At 51.1% G+C, this 13,397-nt stretch overlaps 1 protein-coding gene across 8 annotated transcripts in view; it reads left to right on the top strand.

The window, feature by feature from the left end:
- Ctif (cap binding complex dependent translation initiation factor) overlaps positions 1 to 12,737 on the top strand; it is a 267,859-nt gene extending 255,122 nt beyond the window's left edge. For all 8 annotated transcript variants that reach the window (XM_029472081.2, XM_029472083.2, XM_029472082.2 and 5 more), the window contains 2 exons: positions 10,289 to 10,342; positions 12,183 to 12,737. In XM_029472081.2, the coding sequence (XP_029327941.1) occupies positions 10,289 to 10,342; positions 12,183 to 12,398 (270 nt within the window). In that variant the 3' untranslated portion in view covers positions 12,399 to 12,737. The remainder of the gene's footprint in view (positions 1 to 10,288; positions 10,343 to 12,182) is intronic.
- Positions 12,738 to 13,397: the final 660 nt, after the last annotated feature.

The raw sequence follows: 13,397 nt of genomic DNA, 5'->3' as shown, positions 1-13,397 counted from the left end.
GGCCCATTTCCAATCAGCCGTCTACCCAAGTCATGCAGACTCGCCCTCCGCCTAAGATGTTCCTGGGAGGCAGAGGACTGGCCTGCTTGACTCCTCAAGGTCTTCTTCCGACCCAGCAGTCCCTCTTTCTACAGTCGAGTTGCTATGGGAACTATAACCTTGAATTTCCTGGCTCTGAGGCTGTGAAAATCACAACCTGAACCTTCCGTTGAAGTGGGTTTTTCGATTAATTTCCTGTTTGATTGTTTACTTTAGAGAGCGGAAAATGCCTTTGCAGCAGCTAGGTCCCTTTACCCAGAGGCTGTCACACCCTCCCTGCAAGGTCAAGTCCAGGCCTTGGGTGGGTGGAGGGACTGGGGGGGCAGGGGAGAGCAAGGGCCAGGGCAGGGAGGAGGCCCAGCTAGTGGCAAAAGGCAGCCCGACCCCCTATGCTGCCCTGTTTTTCTCCTTGTTCTTCCCAGGGCCCCAGCATGGTGAGACAGACCTAGGAGTTCCCACTCTGGCCCTAGCTGAGGAGCCTGGCCACCCACCCAGAGCCCCAAGCCTGGCCCCCAGCCAGCCTTAACCCTCCCTGACTCAGAGAACTATTCGGTTCTGAGTCAGACACAGGCCACAGTTACTCCATTCCTTCAGAGGGTAATGTGAGGGGTGATCGCCAGGAAGGGCCCCTGTGCATGGCTCCCCAAGCCCAGCTGCCCCACAGGCATCTGGGAGAATGTCTGCCTTGGTGTCTTTTATTTGTTGCGGCAGAGAGCAGTATGTGATATGTCAGCTGCTGTGACTGCGTCGCAATCTCTCTCTCTCTCTCTCTCTCTCTCTCTCTCTCTCTCTCTCTCTTGTGTGGGGAGGGGGCAAGGGGAAGGGTTGGCAGGCAGGCTCAGGTGAGGCCCAAGTTCCCTCCCCTTTGACGAGAAGCACCCTGTGATATGGCATTGGCAACCCAGGCCTTCCTCCCTGTCTGCATATTCACCCTCAGAGAGAGGCAGGAGCCTGCGCCTGCCTCATTAGTGGAGATGCTGACCCCAGGGCAGAAGTGGGATTGCCTTGTCTTCTCGGACCTGGGAAGTAAACTCTCCAAAGCAGGGCAGTTTGAAGAATCGCTGTTACGAATAGTTTCCAAATGGCAGGTAAAACCTGAGAGTATCCCAAGCAAACCAGGTAAGCAGCCACTCACCCTTCCCAGGCCTGACTCTGTACAGCTCACTGGGTAGCAGTAGCTAAACCACATTGACTTTGAAGCCAGATAAGATCTAGGTTCAAATCCCGCTTTACCCACTGTTGCGTTCTCTGGGGGGAAGTTATTTTGTTTCTCCCCTGTTTCCCCTAGCATGAGAAATCATTATAGTGTCTAACAGGGGGAGGGGGGCCTGATGGGGAGGGGGGTTTGAAAATGGACACAAAGCTCACTTAAAACAAGCACCGAAAATATAATTCAGGTAACCGATCAGATGCCCAAAGGTGCTGTCCAGCATTCAGGAGCCTCCTCTGGGGGCAGGGGTGTGTGTGTGTGTGTGTGTGTGTGTGTGTGGGTGGGTGAGGGGGCTACCTCCAGTCTCTCCTCTCCTTAAAGCAAGATGGGTAGATGCTTCGGTAACTCAAACCCGAAAAGACAAGCAGCTCCTAGAAAGGACTAGGATAGGCTCTACAGGCAAAGCTAGGAGGCTCTGACTGCAGACTTAGTTGACCCCAAGGTCCTGGGAATCTATAGCTGCTGATTGTGAGCAGAACTCCTTTTTATTCGGGCCACTGACCAGAGCTTGGCTCCCCAGAGGAGCCACTCACCGGGGCTGTGGCCCCTGGCTCTGGTGTCTACAGAAGGATTCGGTGTCTGCTGAGGGCCTCAGATGATATTTCCAGTCCCTGGGGCCAGCTGTGGGTGAAGCACTACCCCCATGTGACATTTAGTGAGGTCACTTTGTAGTGGAGGTTTGCAAGCTCTGCAAGAAGGAAATCAGCCCTCACCACGGAGCGGGTGCCTGGTCCGTGGCTAGGGTAAGCTGCTCACCTCCATTACAGGGCTAGCAGCCAGCCCTTGGGCACAGGCTCAGACCGAATGCTAGGGCTGAAACATGCACTTCCTTGACATCTGACCCTGGCCAAGTTACCAAGACTCCCCCGTTAGGCTAGTAAACAAGTGACATTAGGGAAAATTCCCCTCTTTGGGGTATCCAAGATGCAGGCTGCACAGACATTATCTTAGACAATGCTAAGAAATTAACATGTGAACACGCCGAACCCCATAGCTTTACCCCCAGTGTGGACAGCATGAGCGGCTACATAAGCACCTCACAGCCCCTGCATCCAGCTCAGAGGGAGAGAGCCTTTCTCTTACCCTAGGCTGATCTGTGTGCCCAATCCCCCTTGCTCCTAACTTTGCCCAATCTGGTTCAATCTGAAACTTTTAAACCGGTTACAGATCCCCCTGCCTCCACACACATTCCTGTCAAACCAATGCTGCCCTTTTTCTTTTGATGTCTTCTCTCCCATAGGCAAGGTCTGAAGAAAAACCAGAGCGGGGGAGGGGCAATTGGAGAGAGAGAGAAGGAGGAAGAAACAGATATTGGAGAGGCCCCCAAGTAAAAGCAAGCAGGAGTATATTCTTTCTCTGTGTACCTTGGGCTTACTTCACATTCTCCAGGCCCTGGTCTCTAGCCTCTGCCTGACTCTATCACGCACTGATGTCATCATGACAAAGGTCACTCTTTCCTAATCACTAAAGCCACTGTGGTCATTGCTCATCTTACTTGACCTCTCCAAGCATTTGACCTGCTGGCCTTCTACTTCCTGGAAACCTTACCTTCCATGACGCTACTTCCTCTAGCTCCACTTAGATCTCTGACTCTCCTCCCCTTCCTCCCCTGGGACTCATCCTCTCTTATCCCAGGTCAGACCTTCTCTTCTCATTCTGTGTATTCTCCAGGTCACCTGATTCACACCGATGGCCTTGACTGCCCTGGGTACTGAGCCAGGTAGCCACTTTCCCACCGAACTCTCTCACTCCCGCCTTCCCATACTGTTGGTGGCTTTGCCACCTATGCCTCTGATTAAGCTTCAAGCAGGCTTCCTCGTTCTAGTTTATTCTCCACTCTTTGAAAGAAAGGATCTTTCTTAAATGTAAATATCACCTGCTAGTCTCCCATTTAAAATCTTTCAGGGGAGCTGGGCAGTGATGGCACACACCTTTAATCCCAGCACTTGAGAGGCAAAGGCAGGCAGATTTCTGAGTTCGAGGCCAGCCTGGTCTACAGAGTGAGTTCCAGGACAGTCAGGGCTACACAGAGAAACGTTGCCAAAAAAAAAAAAAAAAATCTTTCAGGGGCTCTCCAGAATCTTGAGATTAAACACAAAACAAAACAAACAAAACAAAACAAAACAAAACAAAACAAAAACAAAACCCAGTGTTGAGCAGCACAGCATCTAAATCCAGTTGGAATTTGTCCCTAGCCTTGTTTGCTATGCTATGTTCCCCTGCCCCTAGCCTGTGTACTTCAGGTATCTTGGCACACTGTTGGCATACTGGCCAGTGCACTGGTGAACTCTGCTTGCTCTCATTGCCTTAGCCTTCAGACATTCTTTTTTGCCAAAGGCCTGGAATATTCTCCACTACCACCACTATTCTCCCTCTACTCTAACCCCATATGCCATAAGTCTCTCTAGTCTTCCCTACTAAGTTAGAAGTCTTACCATGATTTTGTGTCTACATTGTGCTTACCATATAGGGCATTCCTTAAATATTGGGGTATCAGTGGATGCATACTTGTGTGGATGGATGGATGAATTGATGAATGGATGGGCGGATGGGTCAATGTGTAGATAGAAGGGAGAGCGAATGGGTAAGTGGATGAATGAATAAGCAGATGGATGAGAGCACACAGATGAATACGGTTGTCACCAGCGAAATCAAAGAACAGGCAAAATCAATGCCGTGTTGTAAAAGCCCAGGCTGGCTTTTACAGCTACCAGTCAGCAGAATTAAGAATTATGAGTTCCAGCGATCAGACTAAAAATTAGCTAGTCCAGGAGAAATGAACAGTGCTCTGTAAGTCAGAGGATGCTGACCCAGGACTCTGAGCTTTGTCTAACTCTGCTCAGACTCTCTGTCTGCCTTCTGCAAGCCACTTAACTACTGTGGCTCAGTCTCTCTGTCTATTAAGTAGAGATAATAATGCCTGTGGCCTTTGCCTGTCTCCACAAGAGTGTCACGAGGGTACAAAGTGTGTTGGGATCTGCAGGGAAGATATATGTTTATAAAGATATAAGTGTAATCATAATAATAACACCTTGCATGCGCTCGGCTTGGGCTTTGTGCTTTTCAAACGTTCTTGCCTATATATTATCTCAGTTGACTCTCAAAACAGGGAGGCAGATATTATCCCCATTCCCGGATAAGGAAACTGAGGTGCAGCGTCATTAAGTGGCATGCCCTGGGTGACTCTTGGTCAGTGGCAGATCCTGATTGTCAGCCTGCTGCACATTTTTGATGATAGCCTTTTCTTGGATAGATTATCTGCCTCCCTGAACAGAGAGAAGCAGGCATAATTGACCCCTCTTCTGGATGACTCAAGGTCATTACCGTGAGTATCAGTTCCTGTGTTGTCTTTTAGACTTGGCTGTGATGAAGGCCCAGAGCCAGCAGAGGCATAGGATAGACAGGCTCTGACGACTGTGGAGTCCCCAGTCCAACAACCTGTGATCCTAGGACCACGTGCTAGAGCTGTGCCCTATCTCTCACTCTCTCTTCTTTCTTTCCACTGTCAGTGTCTGCGCCCATCTCTGAGATGTCCACCCCCCTCCAGTTCTTTAATCTCCTTTTTGATCTTTCTGGCCTTCAGCTTCTTCCATGCTTTGACATTTATCTTTCTAGGTCTTGGCCCTTCCATATATAATCCAGCCAATCAAAACATTCTGATGGGCTCTGGTCTCCAACAAGGTATCAAGAGTCATATTCTATAGACTTCTTTATCCTCTACCTGCCTTGCTTCCTCCAGCCTCCCCAGAACCTGTGCTACTAACAACAGAGTCAGAGAGAGCTCTGGCTGTAGTGTGTGAGGCAGCTGGGTCTGTTCTCCAAGACTGCAGAGTGTGCCTGTGGAGAGCCGCGGTGGTCAGGAAGGGTGGCCAGCATGGCCTCAGGTTGACACCCTCCCCAGTGAGACACAAAGCTGTGGTGGTCTCCTTGATCATCCCAATCAGCACATCCAGGCAGCCCCACTGTCTCCTTCCCTCCGCACCTTCTTTCTCTCCCTGCTGGGTGGCATCCCAAAAGCCAGCCTGGTTCCATACTGGGCACGCCTTGGGCAGCTTGCCCATACTCCATGGCCCTTCCCAGGGGGGACTCGGGGATGCTCTTTCTCTAGTTGCTGTCAGGCCTCCCACAGCCTGGCTGGAGCACCTCAGCTTCTTCTCCCTGAGGGAGGATGTGAAGGGTGTGCCCACAACAAGGCTCCGGCAGAGACAATAGCCCAGGAATGCGTTCGCTTCCTAACAAACACTGTGTGGGCTCGCACAATTGCCTTGGATTCTCGTCCAAGAAACACATTTCACAGTGCAAGGGTGCGGGTGGCTTGCCTGCCCCAGCCCGCCCACATCTCTCTCTATGCCAAAGACTTGGATGAGGGGTGGCCTCTTCCCCACCCAGACCTTCACCCGAACGTAGGCCATGCTTGGTGCAGCCCTTCTTAAGAGAAGAGACTCAGAAGGACAGTCTAGTCTTCCAGAGGTTTTTGCTCTGGTCACTCTTTTATTTATTTATTTATTTATTTATTTATTTATTTACTTACTTACTTACTTATATATAGCCAGTTATTTTTGTTGTAGTAAAATATACGTACTATAATACTTTACCATTTTAAATATACTTTTACAGTATTAAGGCCATTCATGTTGCTTTATGATCAACCCTACCGCTACAGAGACTTTCTATATTTCCCCAATTGAAAAACCTGTCTCCACCGACTAACTCCCACCCCACCCCGCAGTTCCCATCAGCTACCATCTGCTTTCTGTCTCTATGAATGTGTCTGTCCTCAGAACCTCATGTAAGTAGACTCAGGCTGTGTTTGTTCTTTTGTGCCTGGCTCCTCTCAGCAGTGCATGAAGGGTCACTGAAGTAAAGACACATCATGACTCCTGAATATTAGTCAGCCCCAGTAGATGGGTCATTCATTTATCCTTTGCCTCCAATGAGGGGCATCTGGGTTGCTCTGCCTTTGATTACTGCCAATCATATGGCCCTGAAGAAGTATGCGAGTGTTATGTCTGTTCAAGTGGCCACTCCCTTTTGGAGACCAATCTTTGAGTTCAAACAACTGTCTCTCCTGAAAAATCCCAAGTAGAGCACGCATGAATGAGAAAATGGCTTGGCCCCTCGACATACAAAAGGGTTCTCTTAACCCAGCTGTCCTTTTGGGAACCTAGACTCGGAGAAATGGGACACAGAACAGGCAATTTGAGTCAAGATGGGAGAATGGAAAGGTTCTGTACTTGGAAGGATGTCTGGGAAATCCACAAAGGGAAAGTCCAGTAGCAGATACTAGGGAGCCACGGATGGGTCTCGGTAACCTGGGAGGATACACACAAAGGGGTTCCAGGGAGGGATCCCTCAATGAAGGAGGCAGATGAGCCTCGTGCTAGCTCATGAAGCAGAGGTGGGAGACTTCCCGACTGTCCACAGAGCGGACAAGGTACACAGCAGTCAGAGGAGGAGGTCGAAGGAACTATTCTACAGTCAGTGCTAAAGGGTTCTAGGGGTCCATGTTCCACAGAGAGGGCTGAGTCTGTATGTGTAGGGTGAGCAGATCAGAGTCCAATGCCAGGCATCTTCTTCCTTGTTGTTTGAGGCAAGTTCTTCAAGTGAACCCTGGGCTCAGTAATTAGGCTAGACCAGTAGGCCCTTGAACCCCAGTGATCCCCCTGCCTCTGCCTCCCCAAGGCTGAGATTACAAGTGTGCCCCCTGACACTTGAGATTTTTACACAATTCCTGGAGATCCAACTCGGGTCCCCCTGCTTGCCAGACAAGCACTTTACCAACTGAGCCATCTCCCCAGCCTTTCCTTCCTGTCCTCTCCCTACGCAGCACCATTGAAGACAGGAGAATGAAAGGCACAGCCCTCAGGAGCTTCCTTGAGAAAGCCTAGCAGGCCTGCGCAACAGGGCCTATCGCACGATGTGATTTTTGGCTTAGCCCAGACTTTCCCAACAGCCAAGTTTGAGATAAGGTTGGAGGAGGGAACCTTCCCCCAGCTCTACTTGGGAGTCCTGAGCTGTCTTCCCTGTCCCAAGTGAGGGATTCAGGCCCTGCAGGGCAGGCATGGTAGTACTCGCCTATGGGGAGCCTGGGATAGTACAGGGGCGTGGGGAAAGAGCAGAGGAATAAAGGAAGGAAGATGGACAGACAGAGGAGCCTCATCCTGTCAGAGAAGGCCAAAGGAAGATAAGCAGGCATTGGATGGCTTAAGTAGGGAGGAGTTGTTGGCTTGGGGTGTCAAGGCACTCTGCCATAGGCCTCAGAGCTGCTTGATGCTTTCCCTGCGTCATTACCAGAAGTGGTAAAGCACATGCCACAGCAGCCATTGCTTCTCAGGTCCTAGGTCTTTGAGGAGCTTCCCATAATATTGCTTCATTTGTCAGAAACCAGGTAGACCCTTGTGGGGAGATACTACAGGCCCAAAGGCTGATCTCTGGACCAACATGACCAGCACAGGCCAGCATGTGCTATGGGAAAGCTGCCATAACTCTCCCACTCCCTGCCCCAGACACCCCATCTTCTGCCTGCCTTGTAATTTCTGTAGCATTTTATTTATTTATTGGAATGTCTACAACATGCCTTGTGGGTTCTGTTTGTTTTGAGGTAGACTCTCACTATGGAGCCCAAACTGGCCTTAAATACAACATCCCCCTGCCACAGGAAGTCCTGATATTACAGGTGTGCGCCACCATTCCCAGCCAGCCATTTTTGATGTAAGGATTCTCTCCTGCAAACTGTCCCCCACCCCCAAGAAGGGCTGTGGGGGAGGGGTTGGGGGGACCCGAGGGAAAGACACAGCAGGAGTTCCAGAGCTGTGCAGAGCTCACCTTATTGGAGCCTAGCCTCCATCTGCCCTGTGGAGTAAGTGGAAGCAGACATACCTTTCCCTCCAGCTTCCCCCAGCAGGGTCACCCTGCCCGGCTTTGGGATCCGCCACCAGAGTGGGCTAGATGGCATGATGGCCTGCTTCAGGGTGAGATGCCCCCCCCCCCAACACTTCCCAGAATGTGTTTCCTAATCTTCAACCTGGTTTCCCGAGTCACCCAGATGAGAGACCTGGGTGTGGCTCTTAGAGCACCCCGGGGACACCCCCAGGACACCCCCAGGGGAAGTATCCTGAGCTCTTCTCAGGAATTGACAACCCTGGGATAAGTAAGAGTCAAGAGGAAGCCAGAACCAGACACCACTGGAGGGAAGACACAGCTGTGTGCTACACAGTCTGCTGTGCAGACATAGCAGGAGGTGTCCACGCTACTATCTTTCTTTCACTCTAATAGAATGAAGTTGATAATGGGTATGTTGTGTAAAGTGTGCAGGTACATGCTCAGAAGAAAGTTCTTGCCGAGCAGTGGTGGCGCACGCCTTTAATCCCAGCCCTTGGGAGGCAGAGGCAGGCGGATTTCTGAGTTCGAGGCCAGCCTGGTCTATAGAGTGAGTTCTAGGACAGCCAGAGCTACACAGAGAAACCCTGTCTCGAATAAACCAAAAAAGAAAAAAAGAAAAAGAAGGAGAAAGTCCTGCAAGTAACACTGACTGGGTCAGAGGCTTTGAAGCTGGTAATTATCACAATGTTGTCCTAGAGCAATGGGTCTCAACCTTCCTAATGCTGTGGCCCTTTAACACAGTTCCTCATGCTGTGGTGAGCCCCCAACCATAAAATTATTTTCATCGCTACTTCGTAACTGTCATTTTTGCTACTTTTGTGAATTGTGATGTAAGGATCTGATATTCGAGATATCTGATATCTGATAGGTGAGATATCTGATGCGATCTCTGTCGTTTGCCAAGAGGGTTGAGAATCTCTGCCCTAGACGGCACCGGCGCAAGCTATGTGTTTGCAGAAACATCCGTTGAATTCTGTGCCGTGTCCTTTCTGTCGAGAGAGGTATGTGAGATGGTGCCACTTACACCCTCCTCTGTTACCTTCCAAGGCAATAGATATGTATATATCGCTCTGCTCTGAAGGCAGTGGCCCCTCAGCTTGGCCCTTCACTTACCTCCTGTAGACACTGCCAGCTTGACAGGCTACCTTCCTGCCTCCCAAATTCTCTTTCTAGCAAAATTTTTTTATTATTATTATTAAGCCAGGGGCTGAGGACAAAGGTGGACAAATCAGGCCCTGGTCTTATAAAACTTCATTTGTGATGGAGGGAGAGGACAACAAGCACACAAGAAGGGAGAGATGTCAGGGGCCCTAGAGAGATGTCAGTGGACCATGAGTAGGCGCATCAGTGACACATTGCTGGGGGGAGACCTAGCTGAAGAGTCGTGGGGGGGGCCTCCATAGGGTGAGATCTGTGGTTATGGGGTGGCCTAGAATCTCCAGGGACAGAAATACAAAGGTCAGAACTAGAACTGTGATATGTGTGAGACATGCAGTTATATACCGAAAATGCTGACTGCGAGCCAAATGTAGCATTATAATCTCAGCACTGGGAAGGCTGGATAAGAGGATGGCTAGTTTGAGACCAGGCTGCACCTTGTATGAAACTATGTCTCAAATGGGGGGTAAAAAATCAAGCAAAACATTGGTGGTACACACTTCTAATCCTAAAACTTAGACAGTAGAGACAGGGGCACCAGGAATTCAAGGTCATCTTCAGTTACATAGCAAATTCAAGGCCAGCTTGGGCTACATGAGACCTCTGTCTCAGACAAAGAAAAAAAAAGTGAATCTCACATTAGATGAGTTATGTCTCAATTTCTAAAGAGAGAGATTGGGAAGACAGGGTAGATAGGTGGAGGAAACCTTGGTGGGATGTGGGCAAGGCAGCCTGGTCATGCCTTAGTTAATAGGCACTCATTAGAACAGAGGAGTCATAGCTGGCTTTGGGCTTACAGTGTTGCACCTGTGGAGAACCATGTGTGATGGGTCAGCTCTTTCCCACAGGCAGATCTTGACCCCTGACCCAGTGAAGATGTTGGTCACCAATAGCATCAAAGCTGGGACACGAATGAGCAGAACAGCGGTCCTTCTGAAGGGTCTAGCAGCCGTTGAGTGTACAGCCTGACTGTTTTCTTCTCTGCCCTCTCTTCCACAGCTCTTGCAGTCACAGGATGTGAAGGAAGACGCAGTCCTCTGCTGTTCTATGGAGGTGAGCGGTGGGCTCAGATGGCCTGATGTCCAGACTCAGTGCCCTCAGGCCTTACAGTTGAGGGAAACCAAAGTCGTTGGGGCAGCCACTGGTCCTGGGAGCTGTCAGTGGAGAGATGTCAGTGGAGCATGGGTAGGAGCATCCATGACACATTGCTAGGGAGAGACCTATCTAAAGCATTGTGTGTGTGCGGGGCCTCCATAGGGCGAGATGGTGAGCCAGGCATGTAGAGGATTGTTCTCTAGGGGAATCATTATAGGCTGGCACTGTCCACTTCTCAGTCTGAAGGCCTCCTGCTGTTTAGATCAGGTGTGCCATACAAATGACTCAAGAGCTTACAAGTGACCTGCTGCCCTAAAGAGCTCCCTTCATTTCCATGATATGCAATTGGGAGAAGGCGCCAAATACTTGGCTGAGTGAGTCTCCTACATTGGCCCTCGGGAGGCACTACTCCTGATCTCAAGGTGTAGCCACTGAACACTGAGGCTTCTTCTGGAATCTTCCTTCCAAGGCTGGCTGGGTTCTTGGGACAGATCCTTGCCCTCTACAAATAGACCAGAATCACTCAGGATAGCACACAGAGAGAAGCCCTTCTGGCATGGGGACCCAGCCTATCTATGCAAGTGAGCTTACTGTACGCTCAGGTGGCAAAGGCCACATCCCAGGAGCTCTTAGTCCCAAGAACCTGCGCAGGAGTCTTGGTTGGATGAGATGCCATCAGGTTTGTTTGCTGGGGTTCAGCTGGGCTGCTGCATGGCACTTGCAGAGCTTAGAGGGAAAGACAAGTCAGGGTCTGGTCCTTCAGATAGCTTCAAGGCTGGCACAAGCTCAGGGGCTGAGGAATGTATAAGGGAAATGTGCATATATCCCTGGAAATCAGGAGAGGGAGGTCAGAGTGGCTCACGGATGTCTGAGAGGGGCATTATGGGAAAGGTGGAGTCTAGAAAAGCAGGTAGGACAAGCCAGGGTGCAGTGGCAAGAAGCATTCAGTTATATAGGGTCCTGCAGGGGTTGTTAGCCAGAAGCCCAGAAAGATTAGAGTTTCTCCTGGCCAGCATTTTTTCCTCTAAAGATTGCCTTCAATCTCTAGCCAGGTGTGGTGGCGCATGCCTTTAATCCCAGCACTTGGGAGGCAGAGGTAGGTGGATTTCTGAGTTCAAGGCCGGCCTGGTCTACAGAGTGAGTTCCAGGACAGCCAGGGCTACACAGAGAAACCCTGTCTCAAAAAAACAAAAAAAAAAAAAAAAAAAAAAAAGATTGAAGGGTCTCCCATTTACCTGGCTGGCCTACTTCAGTTTGTATCTCTCTGTTAGTTATCATCACAGATGTGGGCAGAGGTCAGTTCTGGGGCAAGAGGTATGTTTGGGCTTAGAAAGGAGACCCATTTCCCCTCATGTTTCACACAGGCACACATAGGTATTAATCACTGGTCTGTTTCCAGAGAAATACCTGGCAGATGGGAATTACCACAAAGATGGTTCATTGCCCATGAGAGCGGACCATGGGGTCAAGGGAGAGTCTAAGTGTAGTCAGAGAAGGCTTCCAGCAGGAGGGGAGGTCCTGGGGTAGAAAACACAAGAGATGAGTTCCTGGTGAGTTGCTGTCAGGCCTGGGCAGCAGGCAATATCCTGGTACCGGACATACCTGCTGGCAGATGGTTGTTAAATCTCACCGTTGACTATTCCTGCGTGGATCTGCATATCCCTAGGACAATTTATATCGTTTTTGGTCCTTGCTTCCAGCCTACCTAGCCAAGGATTGGGAGGGAGATGGAGACCCGAAGGAGGAGTGCATATTATGGGGTCCAAGTCCCCACCCTGACCACACTTTTCACCCACAGCTACAAAGCACAGGCCGGCTGCTAGAGGAACAGCTGCCAGAGATGATGACGGAGCTCCTAGCCAGCGCAAGAGATAAGATGCTGTGCCCCTCGGAGTCCATGCTAACCAGGTCCCTGCTCCTGGAGGTCATCGAGCTCCACGCCAACAGCTGGAACCCTCTGACACCCCCCATCACGCAGTACTACAACAGGACCATCCAGAAACTGACAGCCTGACAGCCCAGCTGAGGGGGCCTGGCGGGCAGCCCGTGGGCAGCTGGGGCCCTGGTGCACAGGGCCAGATGGACAGGCGCAAGGACAGGGGTGGCCCTGGCGGGAAAGAGAACTGAGCAGGGAGGCAGGTAGCCACGGTGGCCAGTCTGGAGCCAGCGGAGGAGGAGGAGATTGGATCCCTCAGAAGGGCTCCCCATGCAGCCCACCCCCCACCCCCCAAGCCTGCGCATGTGGCAGCTCACACCAAGGGAAAGCATGTCTCTTTGTCCTGGTGGTCACCCGCCCTTGCTCTCTTCTCCTCGGCTCCAGTCCTCCCCACCCCCTACCTTGCAGCCCATTCCCCCCCCCCCCCGCTCCGCCGCCCCCCTCCCCCATAGAGCTTTATGGGAGGAGTCTCTGCCTCTCCTCACTGTCTACAGCTGCCTCTCTGCCTCCCACACCTCTGGCCACCGCTTGGGTCAGCCAGGACTGCTGAAGGCTGAAAAAGTGGGTCGAGACAGCTCTCATTGTTCCCACGTGCTGTCAGCCACGGTCGCCAACTGGCAGCAGGCAGCGGGCAGCAGATGTCTGGGAGGACAAAGGCAGGCACGGTCCCCACCAGCTGCCCATAATTGATGGCCTTTGTCAGCCCCAGCGGAGCTGGAGAGAGGCTTTTTTTTCTCCTCTAACCTCCGTGCTCCACCCTCCAACCCTCGGCCTCCAGCCCCAGGTCCCGCTGCTCCCCCTGGCAGAGAAGGGAGAGCCAGGGCTCACGGCTCAGCGTGAACCCTTTTATTTTGTTTTTCAAAACTCGGTGGCTTTGAAGTCTCTTTTCCTCAATGAAAATGCCCTAGATTTTGAGATCACATCGTTCTCCCCTCAAGGATCCCCTGATTAGTGGGAGACCAAGCCCTGCTCCCCCTACCCCCCTGGAAAGAATCTAGCCACTAGCAGCTTGCCAGTAGCCAGCTAGTAATTGGAAACTTCTGCTCCAATGGGGGTCCCCACTGGAATCCTGTGTTC

This window comes from Mus caroli, unplaced genomic scaffold, assembly GCF_978045245.1.
Source record: "Mus caroli unplaced genomic scaffold, Mus_caroli_1 scaffold_19, whole genome shotgun sequence".
Classification (NCBI taxonomy): Eukaryota; Metazoa; Chordata; class Mammalia; order Rodentia; family Muridae; genus Mus; species Mus caroli.
This window is presented reverse-complemented; position numbering and strand designations above follow the sequence as displayed.